Consider the following 18410-nt stretch of genomic DNA (forward strand, 5'->3'; position numbering starts at 1 on the left):
CCAATTGATAGCCTTTTCTGCCCATGCTGAAAAAGTGTTGCAGGGCCCTTAGAAGACATCAGCAGCGTTCCTTCAGGCAGTGCCATCTTCCAGAATTTTTTTTTTTTTTTTTTGCAGGTTGACACCAATGCAGAGATGTGTGTCCCTGTAACATATGTGTCAGCTCGTCCTAGAGTGGATACATGCGAGGACCCTCTTGGGGGTGCAAGGTACTCACCCATTCTGCGAGAGTGCCCCTTGCTCATATGGCAGTCCCTGCATTTGAAAGAGAGACAATGCAGTCACACAGGATGTCTAGAAACATTGTATAAATAAAATTAGCACACTTTTCTATGTTTTCACTGCAGACCTGCCTGAAGTCTCCCAGGTTATACCTCACTGAATATTTTAGCTCCCGGACCGACGCTATGAACCCCATTTTGTATGAAACCACCCTTAAATGTTTAGAAAGGAGTAAAAGCACAGAAGATATTGCTGCGTGCCAGAGGTATGGAGAAGAAGGGGACTAAGCAGATGGACTGGCGCAAGCTAGTCAAAGTGGCTGGCGCTGCTCGCTTAACTGGCTGTAAATATATCTGTGTCGACTATTACAAGTCGGTCTCCTTCTTGTAATATATTTGGTAGAGTGGTGCGATCCCCGTCCTCGCCATGGAACTTCCAAGCGGACGCTTGCTCGCGCCTTTCAACATTACCACTCCAGACTCGCCTAGATCCTCTCCAGTCGCCCGGCCTCCTACCCTGCCTGCCAACCCAGCGTCCACAACAACTTCCGTGACGCTTCCCGCCCTCAAAGACCCTTACATGTTCGCAGGCCGCGAAAGTGCAGACGTCGACCAATGGCTACGCCTCTACGAACGAGTCAGCGTCAATTTCTTGTCGCCGTCGTACTGCCAGCCTATCCCTGTTTCACAAAATGTATTACAGTTCACTCAATCAGCCACCTTACATCTCACCGCCTGCTCTCATATCCCTTCGTACAGGCCATTGCTTAAGTGTTGCTCATCCTCAAACCCGTACTCTCACCTACTCGTCTTCTTTTTTCCCACGCACCATTGTAGACTGGAACGGCCTTCCCTACGCCGTCGTTGCCACCACCAACCCAGATGCTTTCATTGATGCTGTAAAAGTGCACCTCTCATCCTGAATGGTCATGTATCATGTATCCTTACTGTACACCCACCCCTTATATAATGCCCCCACTCGGGGCCTTTAAGGAAATAAAGTGAAAGTGAAATTACAGGTGGGACCCCATGCTCATGCTCGCGAACATCATTTTATACCCCAACGGAACCCCTCGTGTCTGGTTTGATACCCGTGAGCATAAAACATTACCAGCTGGAACAGCTTAAAAAAAAAAACAGATCCATGGGCTTTTTGGAAACCTGTTTAGTCATCGACAAGCTGGGAAAAATGAGTTAAAAGCTTCAAAAAAAAAAAAAACAGATCCATGGGCTTTTTGGAAACCTGTTTAGTCGTCGACAAGCCGGGAAAAATGAGTTATCAACTTATGCACAAACTTCCACTCAGCCCTACATAAGCTATATTTAAGATGTCCTCACCCTATGCCGCACAGCCGATGAGAACTTACCGAGCTTGAAGAGGTTGTGCATATACTCAAAGGTATCACCAACGATGGGTTCAACTTTTTGATATTCCAACAATCTGTAATCTGTTGATGCCATTATTCAAGAATGTCGCCGGCTCAAACAAGCTGAAAGCAGGCTCACCTCCCATCAGTTCTAGTGCCTTTCGAATACCGCTGCAACGTCCTCGTGTCTCGACACATATCGTCCTCCAGACACCTGTGACAACTTGACGGGACTCATCAGGCGGGAACTTGAAGCAGCTGCTCCAGCTTCGGTGGGACCAACGTCTCCCGACCCCTATCCTTCAATCACGTTGCCCCTCATTCAAGCAGTCGTCTGGCAGAAAATTGCCAGCTTAGGAATTCGCTCTATTTCACCAAATCCCCACACCAACTTCCAGCCCCAACACACGCCTGTGCGTCTCTTCCACACTGGCTCTCCCTCAATGTTCCGTAATCTGTCCGCATGGCAAACACTCGACGACAAGCAATCTGCTTCTCGTGTCAACGAATTGGGCATTTTTCTTGCCATTGCAGAAGTTGCTGGGGTCCTCCTGCAGAAGCTTCCCTTCGTACCTTTCATGCATGTCCTGCGTATCGCCTTGAGAGAAGCCACAACCATTTTAACCAGGAACCTGCTACTGAACACCGCTACTCCCTCTCTCCATCCCCCCCCCCCCCCCCCAACGTCGCCAGTCTCGTTCTCCACTGCCCCGATTCTCCCGCCGTCTCACAAGGTTCCCCGACGGAAAACTAAATGTTGCAGCCCCAGAGGTGGTGCTGCATCACTCGGACTGACAGAAAATCCTCTCTTGACCATACAGACAAAATGAAACCTTATAGACATTCAAATAGACGGCATGCATGTGAATGCTCTTGTCGACACAGACGCTCAACTTTTCGTTATTACAAGTAATTTTCGCCCCAAGCTCAAGAAGGTTTTCACACCTGCGACCACTCAGTTCGTCCGTGTTGCGAATGGCGGAATAGCATCTATCGTTGGAATGTGCTCCGCTCGTGTAAGCATTCTCGATCAACACACACTTGTTCTCTTCACTGTCCTTGATAAATTCCCCCACGATGTAATCCTAGGCCTCGACATCCTGTCCGCACATTCTGCCTGCATAGACTGTTCGACCAGTACGCTCAATCTACACTTTCCCGCAACAGAACCTTTTGCACGACAGCCAAGTCGCCTCTGCGCAACAAGACATACACTCCTCTCTCCACAAACATTGACCTACGTAGAGCTTGTCTCAATACCACCAGCTCTCGGCGGTGACTATGTTTTGACCCATATCACGGATGTCCTCATCAACCGCGGCATTACATTACGGCACACCATTCTGTGCACCGCAGGAAATTCCACATGCTTCCCAGCTGTCAACTTTAGTTTGACACATGAAGTGCTGCCCCAGGAGATCTCTTTGGCATTGCTCTGCACCTTAGAAGACAATGCGGTAGATGTTTTCACGGTGGCCGCTTCTTCTGACCCCCACAATCAACATCAATCTCACACTTCCTCCGACAGCGCTGTTAGGTCGATGATTGCTTCAAACTTAATGCCGCTGTAGACTGACGAGCTCCACCGGGTTCTGCTGTCCTACATCCACGTTTTCAGCCTCAGCGACCGTCTATTGGAGAAAACTACTGGTATGACCCACCACTTAAACACTGGTTATGAGCGCCCTACTCATAGGCGTCCATAGTGAGTGTCGGCGGCCGAGCATCACATTATTCAAAATGAGGTCGACAAAATGACCGCGAAGAACATCTTTGAGCCATCCTGAAGTCCTTGGGCTTATCCTGTCGTGCTAGTCCGCAAAAAAACGAAAAAGACGGTGCATGGCGTTTCTGCGTCGATTATCGACACCTAAACAAAATCACCAAAAGAGACTTATCCTGTGCCACGAATAGACGATGCCCTTGATTGCCTCAATGGGTCGCATTATTTTCCTTCTATAGACTTTCGTTCCGGCTACTCGTAGATTGAAATAGATGAAATGAACCATAAAAAGATGGCATTCATCACCCCCGCTGACCTATATCAGTACAAGGTCATGCCCTTTAGCCTTTGTGATGCTCCAGCCATTTTTGAACGAATGATGGACTCCCTGGCTCAGAGGATTCAAATGGTCCGTCTGTTTCAGCTACTTGGACGACATCATCATTTTTTCACCAACATCTGAAACCCATATAGAGTGCCTCTCAGCCATCTTAGGCAACTTCTGTTGCGCTGGCCTGTAGCTCAACTCGTCCCACAAGACCTAGAAAAAATCAGGGCCGTCAAAAGTTTTCCTGTATCATGATCTGCGAAGGATGTGCGCAGCTTTACTAGGCTGTGTTGCTACCTCCGCACTTCGAAAAAAAAGTTTTGCGCACATAGCGAGGCTGCTCACGCAGCTCCTCAAGCAAGACGTACCATTTCCATGGGGCTCCGAAGAGGCTTCTGCGTTCTCGACTCTCATCGCTTTTCTCACTACTCCTCCGATTTTGGCACACTTCAACCCTGCTGCTCTACGTAAATCTGTACAGATGCAAGTCGACATGGCATTGGTGCAGTGCTGGCTCAGAAACAACGTGGCCATGATTGCATTATTGCATACGCCAGCGGCCTCCTATCCGCCACTGAACATAATTATTCCATCACAGAGTGTGACTGCTAGGCTCTCGTATCGGCGGTGGCATAATTTCGGCCTTATTTATACGGACGCCCATTTTCAGTAGTTACTGACCACCACGTGCTCTGCTGGCTGAACTCTCCAAAAGATCTATCAGGGTGCCTTGGTCACTAGGCTTTGCACCTGCAAGAGTTTTCCTATTCGGTGGTCTAAAAATCTGGCCGCCTGCACCATAATGCCAATCGCCTCTCCCGGTACCCTGTCGATTCTGAGGACACTGACACGCCCACTAAGCACTCTATCTTGTCAGTGTCCAACTTCCTTAACATTGGAGAAGAACAGATACGCGACCCAGTGCTGCTTGACATTATCAGCCATACGGAAACATCCCCGAAGGACGCTTCGCTTTGCCACTTTGTTCTTCAAAAGGGTGGCCTATATCGCCGCAATTTCTCACCTGACAGGCATTCTCATTGTTGTGCCTAAGCATTTGCGGCGCTCTGTTCTCACCGAACTTCAAGACACTCTCACGGCTGGACACCTTGGCGTATTCTGAACGTACGAGCACGTTTGGCGCCGTTTCTTCTGGCCAGGCCTTGCTCGCTCGGTATGCCAATATGTTGCCACGTGTGAGTTATGCCAACGCCGTAAAAACCATCGCTGCTAACCGCTGGCCATCTCCAACCAATCGACATACCCGCGGAACAATTTTATCGTGTTGGATTAGACCTGCTTGGTCCTTTTCCCACATAAACATTGGTAAACAAATGGACAGCCGTGATTACAGATTACGCTACATGCCATGCTATTACCCGAGCTGTACCGCGAATCTGTGCAATCGACGTCGCTGAATTACTGTTATGGGACGTTATATTGGTTCACGGTGCTCCAAACAACTCCTCGCAGACGGTGGCAGTACAGTGTTGGATTAGACCTGCTTGGTCCTTTTCCCACATAAACATTGGGAAACAAATGGATAGCCGTGATTACATATTACGCTACATGCTATGCTATTACCCAAGCTTTACCGCGAACCTATGCAATCGACGTCGCTGAATTATTGTTACGGGACGTTATATTGGTTCACGGTGCTCCAAACAACTCCTCACAGACGGTGGCAGTACGTTTCTATCCCAAGTCATCGGACATCCTGCAGTTCTTGTGCCACGCAACACACACTGACCCCCGCTTACCACCCTCAAACAAACGGCCTTACGGAACGCTCTAACTGTACTCTCACAAATATGCTCGCTATGTACGTGTCGCCCGATCACCGAGACTGGGAACTTGCCTTACCCTACGCAACTTTTGCATATGATTCATCCCCTCACGACACAGTGGGCTTTTCGCCGTTCTACTTATTCTACAGAAGACAGCCGATTTTACCACAGGACATAGTCATCTCGGCTCACACCTCGTCCACCAGTGAGTACGGCACGACGCGATTGCGCGAGCCGATCATGCCCGTCAGCTCGCCCGCACTCGGCTGACGGCGTCGCAGACTGTTACAAGCTGCCACTCTAGCGTCGCCAGCGCGAAGTCGGCGACGGGAATGACAGCAGGTTGGTTCGTTCCGTACGCAAGCAGGGACAGTGAAGGGATCAGAGACGTGAGAAAACAAAACAAACTTTACTCTAGTGACATTGCAGCACACGGGATCTAATACAACACTTCAATACGACTAACAAAATACATCGACACTTGATACAACTAAAGAAATATATAACAGAAACAATAAATCAGCTTACGAGAGAGAACTATTACAAACTACACAAACTAACAAGAATAGAACAACGGAGGAGAAGTTCGAAGATATAAACAGGTGAAGGCATACGTGTGATGACCGGCAGCGTTGTGTCCCCGACGATCGGATGCGAGAAGTCGAAGAGAGTTCTGGCACGACTGCGATGTCGGCGGTGTTGCAACGCTGGTGGCTCCGGGAGGCTAGTGCTTGGAGGTGACCTCGGGCAGGTTGAGCTAACTCGAGGCGAAGTCCCGATGTCTACGTTGCAGACGTTAATATCGCGTCACAGCTAGACGAACGGCTAAGTTTAGGTGGCCAGCCGATACAGAGCCACACTAAAAACTTCTAGAAGAGATACTTGTTGATCTGTTTCTAAACCATGTTGGTCAGCGATTAGTCTGCCTAGCAGGGCAAAATCCTGCGCTTAAATACCCCTCGTGTCTTCTCGCTCTCTTCCTTGGGGACAAGAGACCTCTACATGGGTCCAATCATGCGCGTTTCATTGGTGGAAACTCCGCCCCAAAAAATATACTGACCCCACCACTTTTTAATTAGGAGAGGGCCTTCAACTAGCGAGAGTGACAACCTGTTGGAGTGCTGTCATACGTCTTGGCCACCAGAAGTTTTCCCATGGGAACGGTCAGACTGTTTGGCTCTCAGCCGGTGCGTCCCCTAGTCTAAACCTTGTTCGGGGTACATCACAGCTTTCCACGACCCTGCAGACACCGCCGTAGGTACAAAGGATCAAACGTCGACGGCAATGTTCCAAAAAGAACACTCCAATCTGCACTTCCCGGCTCCTTTCTTGCGCCCGCCATTCCCGCCGGTCAGCGGGGTAGTACGGCGCCCGTTAATTGCCGTGACGCCGGGTCGCAAAAATGGCAGTCCTTGACATTGCCCCCCACTTCCAGAATGTTATTCATAACATTTGCTCACTCGGAGGGGAATTTTTCGCCAAAAAGGAAACAAAACACCACCAACAAGGGAGACTTGAGGACTGTCCTTCTTATACACAACATAAATAGGCAGAGTGCATCAAAGTAACAACAAAAGGGAAAAACAATTGTTAGAGTACCAGCTTCAGTTACACGCAACAATATCAATGCGCCATACAAACAAGAAAAAGAAATAGCCGTGTACGGCAGCCATCAATACAGAGTACACTGCACGAATGTATACTACGAAACAAAACGGAACAGGTGCGCTCCTCTACTGTAGTGAAATCCTTCAATGTGCATTACAACGTAAAAAAAACAACCAATGCACCAAGCAAAAAGAAAATAACTCAAAATACACTTCTTATACAATTAAATACGCACATACAAACAGAAAACAAACGACGAAAGGAATAAAAAAATCACATGCTCCCCAGACTTCAAGGACTATATCCGGCTCAAGTAATCGGCTCCCAAGTTTTCGCTTATCTTAATATGCGTAATGGTCAACTGGTACTCTTGGAGTAGTAAACTCCATCGAAGTACTCGAGCGTTCAGCTGTTTTGCCTGTTGGATATAACTGAGAGGCCGGTGGTCTGTCTGGACACAAAATTGTACTCCATATAAGTACATGGAGAATTTCTGAATTCCCCATACCAACGCGAGACATTCGCGTTCGGTGGTACTATAGGAAGCCTCCCGTGGAAGCAGCTTTCGGCTGGCATAAGCTGTGGCGTGGAGCTCGCCTTCGTGGGCCTGCATGAGCACGGCTCCGAGACGTGTCCGATGCGTCCGTTCAAAGTACAAAGGGTTAGTGCAAATTTGGTAGCCGTAGTATCGGCTCCGTAGAGGCATGTTCTTTAAGACTTCGAAAAGCCTCCTCGTGGGCTGCTGTTCATTTCACCGAGTTAGCTTCGCCCTTCCAGGTTAAATCTGTAAGGGGAGCGCTGACTTCTGCTTCATTCGGGATAAATTCCCGATAGTACCCGGTCAAACCGAGGAAGGTGCGCACTTATCGCTTGGTTAAAGGACGTGGTGCAGCTTCGATCTTGTCGAGTGTTTTCCCCAGTGGTTGCAATCTGCCCCTGCCAACTCGGTGTCCCAAGAAGTCGATTTCTTCCACACCAAGTTCGCATGTATTGGGGCGCACTGTAAGCCCGACCCTCTGTATGCGCTCATAAAGCAGTCCCAGAGACCTCAGGTGCTCTTCCCATGTCTCGGTGGCTACCAGTACATCATCGTAGTAATGGTCCACACCGGGTATACCTTCCGCAACCTTCCGCATCAATTTAGCAAATACAGCAGGCGCTGTCTTGATGCCGAATGGCATGAAGCGGAACTGATATAGTCCCGATGTCGTCGAGAAGGCCGTCTTCGCATTGGACTCTTCGGTCAGCGGGATCTGCCAATAGCCCTTCACGAAGTCGAGCTTCGAGAAATACTTCTTCTTTCCCACTGTAGCAAACACCACGTCAGTTCTTGTCATAGGTTCGGAGCCGGCCACCAGAACGTTGTTCAGGCGTCGAAAATCGATACACAGTCGATTTGTACTGTCGGGTTTCTTTACCAAAATGACTGGCGAATTATAATGTGACTCTGATTTCTCAATGATGCCGAGCTTCTCCATCTCCCGCGCCTCTTTCCCTACACCTTCCCGCGTTGCTAAGGGAAGAGGGTATTGTTTCACATGGACGGGGTTACTCGTGGTGAGTTCGAGGTTGCAGTGGACCCAGTCAGTTTTGCCCGGGACATCCGAGAAAATACGAGCGTGTTCTCTGACAATCCTTTGCAGCTGTCCGATCTGCTGAGCATCCAGTTTGTCGCAGAGCTTCACTTCTTCTTCCCCTTCCACTTTCAGCCAGTCAGGGGTTGGAATATTTTCGTCCTCGCTTGATTCCGCAACACCAAATGTCACGTTGCACACCTTGGTGGAGGGGCTGTCCCTCTCCTCGTATCTTTTCAGTAAGTTGGCGTGGAAGATTTTTCTGCCGCCAGCCGTGTCTAAGACGTAGTCAGCTTTGCCTTTCTTTTCCCGGACTTCAAAAGAGCCCTTCCATTGCAGCAGCAGCTTGTTCGTGTCGGTGGGAAGTAAAATCAGTACCTTGTCTCCGGGGTTGAAACTCCGCTCCTTCGCCTTTCGATTGTACAGCTTCGTGTACCGTGCTCCGGCTTTTTCCATTTCCTCGTGTGCCAGGCGGCACGTTTCCTCCAAACGGTTCCGAAGGTCGAATACATGCTGGTACGTCGTCTTAGCTTCTTCAGCCAAGTCGGCGTTCATCCACAGCTCCTTCAGTATCGCCAAGGGTCCCCTCACATGACGGCCGTAGAGAAGCTCGAAGGGTGAAAACCCCATACTGGCCTGCAGAACCTCCCTATAGGCAAAGAGGAGAGGTGCCAGGTAGCGGTCCCAATCTCTCGGTTTTTCGGCGCACATGCGCTTCAACATTAATTTTAAGGTGACGTTGAATCTTTCCACCAAGCCATTCACCATGGGGTGATATGGGGTGGTGTGGGGCTGGCACACGGAAAGGAGCCGCGCTACTTCCTTCATCAGGTCCGATGTGAAGTTCGTGCCACGGTCGCTCAGTACCTCGCAGGGGACGCCAAATCGGGAGAATATCTCGACCAGGGCTTCGGCCACTCGCTCAGTTTCGATACTCGGGAGCGCCACTGCGTCTGGATACCGGGTGGCATAACCCATCAAAGTCAAAATGTATCGGTTCCCATGATTTGAGGGCGGGTGAATCGGTCCCACTATATCGATCACCACTCGCTTGAACGGGGTGTCGATTATGGGTGCTCTCCCCAGTGGAACATGTGGTACACGGCCCTTTGCTACGGTGCGCTGACAAATGTCACATGAGGCGACGAACCTTTTTACGTCAGCTGTGATTCCTGGCCAAAAGAACTCCTCCGAGATCTGGTCCTTGGTTTTCTGCGTGCCCAAGTGTCCTGCCATTATGCCATCGTGTGCTGTTTTAAACACAGCTTCTCGGTGGCAGTGCGGAACGACTAATTGGCGTACAAGCCGTCCATTGGCCTCTGTGTACTGTCGGTACAGCAGTCCCTGTTCTTGTTTATACTCGACGCTTCCCTTCTCATTTCGGCATGTTTGCTTCCTGCCGATCTTCTTAAAACACTGTTTGAGTGTCGGATCTCCCCTCTGCTCACAGTCATAGTTATCTCCCGGCAATCCCGCCGTGGTGCCAAGCGTACAAAGCTTGGCAAATTTTTCCGGCTGTGCCTGTGCTTGAGAACGAGTGATAGCTGCTGATACAGACTTTTCCCTTAACTCCTTTGTCGAGACAGGTTTTCAGTCTCCTTTCTGGGATCATTAGGAGGTCTCACGCTATCGATATTGCCCAGAATGAGGTCATACAGTGGATCTTGCAGGCATAGTGCTGTCAGATTGCCAGTAAAGTAGAGGGTGTCAACCTCAATCCGTGCTTCGAGTAGCATCCTCGCTGTTCCGTCAACCAAGTAGACGAGTCTGCTTGTACCTGTCAGCTCGTTTTCCTTCACCAACTTCCTCCGCACGATTACTGTGTTGCACCCCGTATCCCGCAACACTGATATGTCTGTGCCTCGGAGGGTCCCTGTGGACACTGGTAGGTTCTCGGCCAGATTTTTCGGCGGTGTCACCCTTACGGCATTGACGACGGGGACTTTTTCGCCATTCCTAAGCTCGATATACCCGTCGCATATGGGATCCTCACGCGTTTCTCTTGGTGAGTAGAGGCAGGACGCCTGGAGTGAGTTACTTGCTCCTGACCAGCAGTCGTTTGCCCTATGTCCTTTTTTCCCACACTTGAAGCAGACGATGGCTACATTAGCGGCAGGTCTTTTGCGACACGAGTGCGGCGGATGATTCCCACGACTGCAAATATAGCACCGTGGTGGTGGTGCGTGGCTGTTGCCTCCTTTCTCGTATTTCCCCTTCTCGTCCGTTATGGGACCATCTTTCTTTGTTTTCGCTAGGCTTGCTCCACCCTGAACTTCCAAAAAGTGGTCTGCCAGCTCAAGCATGTCTCCCAGGGATTCCGCCCTCCTTTCTCTCAAATATAATGCCAGGTTAGAACCACATCCATGCAAAAACTTCTCTCTAATCAACAATGCGCAGAGGGACTCGAATTCTGTCTCAGTTTTGGACAGCTCAACCCATCTATCGAAGTAATGTCTTAAGCGAGTCGCGTACTGTGTTGCAGTTTCACCCCCTACTGGCCTCTCCTTATTAAACTTGTCTCGGAACCCATCCGCCGTGAAGCAAAAGCGCTTCAAGTGGGCGGTTTTAACCTTGGTGTAGTCCGCTGCATCTGTAAGCGGTAGCCTGCCATAAACACTTAGCGCCTCTCCTGTAAGACATGTCGAAAGCGCCGTCACCCATTGGCTTTCAGGCCACTTTTGCCCTCTGGCGATGCTTTCAAACCGGCGTATAAACGCATCTAAGTCGTCCCTTCCTTCGTCAAAGGTGACGAGCAGTCTACCTGCGTGTATTCTCAAACTTGGCTCCTCCCCGGCATCGCCGTGCTCACTGCTGAATCTGCTCACACTGCTACTCTCATTAAGGCGAATCTTTAATTGCAGTAACTGCACTTCCCGTTCTCCGGCTTCCCTAGCCGCTTCCCTTGTCGCTTCTCGTTCTTTCTCCCTTTCAACGCGTTCTCTCTCCTTTTCTTGGCGCTCTCTCTCCTTTTCTTCGCGTTCTCTCTCCTTTTCTTGGCGCTCTCTCTCCTTTTTTTTTTCCTCCCGAGCCAGTGCCCGCTCTTCTCTGGCTAACGCCTGTTCCTGCTGCTCCTTAACCCATTGTCTCAGTTCGGCGCCCTCGAGGCCTAACTGTTTACCGTGCGCGATCCACTTATCCAAATTCATACACTCCATACTGCAAACTGTCACTATAACGCCACTATAAAACCAGCGCAATCTTATGCAGGCTGCAACCGCTTCAACTGTGTGGCTCTATCACCACGCTATCCGCACGGTTCTCGTTCACCCCTCACTGTCTTATTCTTGTACGGAACGTCCTGTCTCGCGGACGCCAGTTTTGTTACAAGCTGCCACTCTAGCATCGCCAGCGCGAAGTCGGCGACGGGAATGACAGCAGGTTGGTTCGTTCCGTACGCAAGCAGGGACAGTGAAGGGATCAGAGACGTGAGAAAACAAAACAAACTTTACTCTAGTGACATTGCAGCACACGGGATCTAATACAACACTTCAATACGACTAACAAAATACATCGACACTTGATACAACTAAAGAAATATATAACAGAAACAATAAATCAGCTTACGAGAGAGAACTATTACAAACTACACAAACTAACAAGAATAGAACAACGGAGGAGAAGTTCGAAGATATAAACAGGTGAAGGCATACGTGTGATGACCGGCAGCGTTGTGTCCCCGACGATCGGATGCGAGAAGTCGAAGAGAGTTCTGGCACGACTGCGATGTCGGCGGTGTTGCAACGCTGGTGGCTCCGGGAGGCTAGTGCTTGCAGGTGACTTCGAGCAGGTTGAGCTAACTCGAGGCGAAGTCCCGATGTCTACGTTGCAGACGTTAATATCGCGTCACAGCTAGACGAACGGCTAAGTTTAGGTGGCCAGCCGATACAGAGCCACACTAAAAACTTCTAGAAGAGATGCTTGTTGATCTGTTTCTACACCATCTTGGTCAGCGATTAGTCTGCCTAGCAGGGCAAAATCCTGCGCTTAAATCCCCCTCGTGTCTCCTCGCTCTCTTCCTTGGGGACAAGAGACCTCTACCTGGGTCCATACATGCGCGTTTATTTGAGGGGAAACTCCGCCCCAAAAATATTTTGACCCCACCCCTTTTTTAATTGGGAGAGGGGCCGCAACTAGCGAGAGTGACAACCTGTCGGGTTGTTGTCATACGGCTTGGCCACCAGAGCGTTTCCCACGCTTTTCCCCGTGGGAACGGTGAAACGTTTGGCTCTCAGCCGGTGCGTCTTGTAGTCTAATCCTTGTTCGGGGTATACCGCGGCCTTCTACGACCTTGCAGACGCCGCCACAGTTACAAAAGGATTAACCGTCGGCGGCGACGTTCTAAGAAGAGCACCCCATTTTGCACTTCTTGGCTCCCTTTCATGCGCCGCCGTTTCTCACGGTCAGTCGGGGAGTACGGCGCCCGTTAATTGCCGTGACGCGGTGTCGCCAAAAATAGCCGTCCGTGACACAGACCAACCAACGTCGTCGATATAATGCGGAACATCGAGACGTACATTTTGCTCCTGGTACCCTGGTTTTACTCTGGTCCCCTCATAGTCGGGTGGGTCCACCGGAAAAATTTTTTGTCTTATTACAGAAGACCTTAGCCTGTATTTCGTCAAGCAATAGCTGTCACATGAGATCAGACCCATCTATACATCATCTGCTGTGCGGTCCAATAATATTGTACACGCCTCGCAGATCAAACATTACAAGAGTGCGTCAGATAACCACCTTTAAAGCACCGGAACGGTGCCTTCGCCGCCGGGGCTCATGCTAAGGTGGCATGGAGATGAAGAAGACAAAGCAGATAGACTGGCGCGAGCTAATCTGTGCCTACTATGCCGAGTCAGACTCCTTCTTATAACAACATTTAGGGGGTACATGGTGTGTGGAGATATTTTCTGTATTTGTGGACCAAATATGATGAAAATGTACATGCTTATGTAGTTTCTCCTGCTGATTTCAAATATGCTAAAATTTTCATTGTAGGTCAAATAATTAAAAAGACACACAATGCTGCCACTCTATTGTTTTTGGAGACAATAGAAAAGAAAGTGCTTAGCAAAAAGTAAATATTATTGCATAGCTAGACAGTGCAATTAGCAATAAGTGCAATGCTGCAAGCAGATTTCAAACTAAAGAAGAACTAGTGATTCTGCAGATGATGAAAGTTGAAGAGTCATGTCATGGCTATCACATACAAAGAAATTTAATACCTCCTAAATTTATAAGGGCAGCAAATGGAAATTCTGCTCTCACCACTTTGTAATACACAGATTGGGCTTTACGTTAATGTAAAAATTATTGCTCTAGCTGTTCTGATTGCAAGATATCAACCCGACAAACTAGTAAAGTCACCAAAAAGCATGTTTTCAGAAAACTGAAAAAAAGAAATAAAACTCATTCATTTACATAAGTGCACTTGAAAATGCTCAGTATGCACCGGGCATGTAGTCCTTTTGACTACGAGTCTCTGTGTGGCGCTTTTCAGGGACTGGTACATGTTCTCCGTCGGTCCTTTTCAGCCGTGCGGCTGCAGCTTTGCCAGCTGGGCTTTAGGCTCAGCTCTTTCATAATGTCCTCTGATGCCTTTTTATTGCCTGCATTGAACATGAGCACTGCTTCTGCCACAGCTGCCTCCACCGTGAATAGCGAAGCATGTTGCTCCTTTGGTGCCAGCGCCTAGATCATTGAAAGCAAGCATTCATTGTTATTTTGGGTTTTCCCTCGCTGGCGTCGTTGCAACAGCTTTCTGTCTGACAAGCGCTCATAAACGGGAAGTAAGGCTTGGCAGTAATGTGGAGGCACCTTTGAACAATGTTTGGGAAGAGGCTCCGCCTTGGCCTTTGCCGCATTTTGTTTGCACCAGAAATTTGGACCAGGTGGGCACACAGAGTTTACCACATCATCATTGGACGTGATGTGATGATAAGTGGCCATCACTGCTGTGTGCATAGCATGAACATCACCAGTGTGTGTCTTCAAAGCCCAACCATAATAATTGATGGGCTTGGAGATCAAGTCTCCTGTCAAGTGGCCCTTTCCCCCAAGACTCTCAAGGGCCAGGGCCTTTGTGTTTTGCAATCAAGTTGCACAAAGCAGTGCCCATGCGCTTTTGGACATGATTAATGCAGTCCTCTTTTTCCACTGGGATATACCTATAAAACTTATCTTCTTGTAGCGCAAGGTAACTGCGGCTGTCCTCGTCGCAAAGCACCGTGGTGTAGCGCAGGTTGTGCCGCTCAAGTGACCTCAACAAGAGGATGAGGGCAGTCTCAACCTCCATTTCCCCAGCCTTCTTGTCACTATTTTTCTGACACTGGTGATGTTCCTTCCACGCTGCATAAGAAGGGTCACCTTCCTTTCGGTCTGACTCGCATCCAGCACAAAAGTTGCTCAAAACGACTAAGTCAAGCCCCAGCCCGCTGAACAATTCTATGACAGTGCCGAGACCGATATGTGACAAATGACCACGAGTCATCCGTGACCCATCAAACGACACCGCGATGTTTCCCATGTGCCCTATATTAAGTTTGGTGTAAAGTTCGCGAACCGACCGCGCGCAGACGCTCGTCTAATTGCATGCAGCACGATCGGCCGCGGGTGCCAACTTCGTCTTCACGTAGTGTTGCCACGTTTTCATGTGAAGACCCGTACGGCTGATGCCCACCAATGAGAACACATCATTCAGCGTGGTCTGTCTGTTCCCCATTGCCTGCATACACATTGCCTGTTCCCCATTACCTGCATACGTTCACAGCAAAAAGTTCCATACGTTCATCGCTACATACGCACGGCGAACTCCCCAACGAAGCAGTCTCCCCACAGGTCGAACACACAAAACGAGACCTCACTCCGAATTCCCGGTCATCGCGGACAATCTGACGTTCTCCGTTGCACGCCTTGCACTTTGCGAATGCCAACAAAGCGCTGTTCACTGTGTCCAAATCTATAATTGTGAACGTAGTTCCGTCAGGCGGCCGAGCTGCTTCGTCGGCACCGTCAACCACGAATGCGCGTTTCCGCTCCGTCGCTGCAGCGGACGACAACTCGGATAACTTATCTTCGGCTTTAGCTCGCTTCTCTTTCAAGTCAGATTGCTGCCGATAGATAGTATCTGGACGCATGCGACCGCTGCTCAACAGCTCCCCTGCTGACGGACTTTGCACAGGCTCAGTGACAACTGATGCGGTGGCTAGGCCTTCCGTGGTAGCGTCGACGACTTCGCCATAAGCTGCAAAGAGTGTAGCATCTCGGGGGTATTGCTGTATCACGGAGCGCTTCTTGAAAAGGACGCTACTAGCGTCCTTCGCACCTTTTTTGCACCAAACTTGTGCCGCGTGCAGAATTCGCGTTCAGGATTTGACATCGTGAAACTTCTCCGCTGACACTGAGGCAAAATGCCGCGCATCCATGCGCGCCTCAATGCCCGGAGCAGACGAAGTCAGGAGCCTCCACCAATAGGGAGGCAAGCTCAAGTCACGTGCGCGAAGTAGCGAATAGGAAGGTGCTGTGATACTTTTTTTTTGCCGCTCATTTAACAAGCTGCCAATGATTCAATTGGACCCATTCTGGCAGGAATTTGAAGGCGAAAGACGGCTCCCTCAAATGAGACCAAGCGGGCCGCGCTGGCACACATGAAAGGGCAGGGGCGCGTCACGAAAAGTGTGTGATTTCAACGTCGCTTACAGCTCTGATTTAGCTAGAAGCGCTGTATAAAGGGTCTTAGCGGCTCAAATAATGATATTACAGGCATGGAATTCACAAATATAAGTGCACTGGTAGCTGTAGATTTCGAAAACGCAATAAAAAAACGAGTTTTTTTTGCGATTTTTGGTCTCCACAACCCGTGTCTCCCCTTAATTATACAATAATCTTTCACGTGCTATCCGCCTTCAAAACTGCAGTCACTATCCATGATTCTGCATTAGCAAGTCAGGTTTAGTCAGCAGCAGATGCAGCTCTTCGTAGTGTCGTTCTAAGTCTGGATACACACGTGCCTTCAGAATCGCATGGTACTGTGGCCATGTCTTTAGTGACCACGATGAAGCTTCCAGGTGAAAACAAAGGCAACGGGGCGGAGCCTGATGCACAAAATAAGTACTAGGCGATGATGATGGCGATATGGCCATCACACACTTGAATAGGGTGGGCATAGCCATTAGTAATCTTTACAGGTGAGAAATATTAGTAAAATGATGCATTTTTTTTTGCTTGCATTGAAAATCATCAGTAAAATAATAAGTTTTTTTTGCTTGCATTCATTTTTTGCATTCAAAACACAAAGGACCTGGCCTTGAGAGTCTTGGGGGAAAGGGCCGCTTGACAGGAGACCTGATCTCCAAGCTCACCAATTATTATGGGTGGGCTCTGAAGGCACACAGTGGTGATGTTGATGCTACGCACACAGCAGTGAAGGCCACTTATCATCACATCACGTCCAATGATGACGTGGTAAACTCTGTGCGCCCACCTGGTCCAAATTTCTGGTGCAAACAAAATGCGGCAAAGGCCAAGGGGGAGCCCATTCCCAAACATCGTCGAAAGCTACCTCCACATGTCTGCCAAGCCTTACTTCCCATTTATGAGCGCTTGTCAGACAGAAAGCTGTTGCAACGACGCCAGCGAGGGAAAACCCAAAATAACAACCAATGCCTGCATTAATGATATAGGCGCTGGCACCAAAGGAGCGACATGCTTCGCTATTCATGGTGGAGGACATTGTGGCAGAAGCAGTGCTCAAGTTCAATGCAGGCAATAAAAAGGCATCTGAAGACATTATGAAAAAGCTGAGCCTAAACCCCAACTGGCAAAGCCACAGTCGCATGGCTGAAAAGGATCGACGGCACACGGCAGCATCAGTCAAGAAGCGACAAGCAACGGAGAATAGGCACCAGTTCCTGAAAAAGCGCCACACAGGCACTCATAGTCAAAAGGACTACATGCCCGGTGCATACTGAGCATTTTCAAGTGCACTTATGTAAATGAATGAGTTTTATTTCTTTTTTTCAGTTCTCTGAAAACATGCTTTTTGGTGACTTTACTAAATTGTCGGGTTGATAGCTTGCAATCTAGAACAGCTAAAGCAATAATTTTTTCATTAACGTAAGCCCAATCTGTGTATTACAAAGTGCTGAAAGCAGAATTTCCATTTGCTGCCCATATAAATTTAGAAGGTATTAAATTTCTTTGTATGTGATAGCCATGACATGACTCCTCAACTTTCATCATCTGCAGAATCACTAGTTTTTCTTTAATTTCAAATCTGCTAGCAGCATTGCACTTCTTGCCGATTTCACTGTCAAGCTATGCAATCATATTTACTTTTTGATAAGCACTTTCTTTCCTATTGTCTTTAAAAACAACAAAGTGGGAGCATTGTGTATCTTCTAAATTATTTGACATACAATAAAAATTTTTGCATATTTGAAATCGGCAGGAGAAACTACATAAGCATGTATATTTTCATCATGTTTGGTCCACAAATACAGAAAATATCTCCACACACCATGTCCCCCCTTAAGTGAATTGTGGCCAAATATCACTAAACTAACAAAAATTCGATGTCTTTAAACAACAATGCAAAAGCTTGCCGGGAACAGAAAAGATGGCAGAATTCAATTTCTTCAATTAACGAGGTCAAATTGAAAGGCTTCTAGTGTATAACGGTTACCAAAAAAGCAGTTGATAATGTGATAATAAAACAATCACAGTGGTTTTAACTTTTCGCCAAAATAGCCTGTATGTCAACGGGAAAGTAAAAAAAAAACAAAGCCCAACAAGCCATTTGCTTGATATG

General features: G+C 48.6%; 1 protein-coding gene across 4 annotated transcripts in view; it reads right to left on the minus strand.

Moving 5' to 3' along the window:
- LOC119178215 (RNA-binding motif, single-stranded-interacting protein 1) overlaps window positions 1–18410 on the minus strand; it is a 300933-nt gene that overhangs the window by 161515 nt on the left and 121008 nt on the right. For all 4 annotated transcript variants that reach the window (XM_037429409.2, XM_037429408.2, XM_037429407.2 and 1 more), the window contains exon 6: window positions 218–255. In XM_037429409.2, the coding sequence (XP_037285306.1) occupies window positions 218–255 (38 nt within the window). The remainder of the gene's footprint in view (window positions 1–217; window positions 256–18410) is intronic.

The sequence above is a fragment of the Rhipicephalus microplus genome, chromosome 1 (genome assembly GCF_043290135.1).
Source record: "Rhipicephalus microplus isolate Deutch F79 chromosome 1, USDA_Rmic, whole genome shotgun sequence".
Taxonomy (NCBI): Eukaryota; Metazoa; Arthropoda; class Arachnida; order Ixodida; family Ixodidae; genus Rhipicephalus; species Rhipicephalus microplus.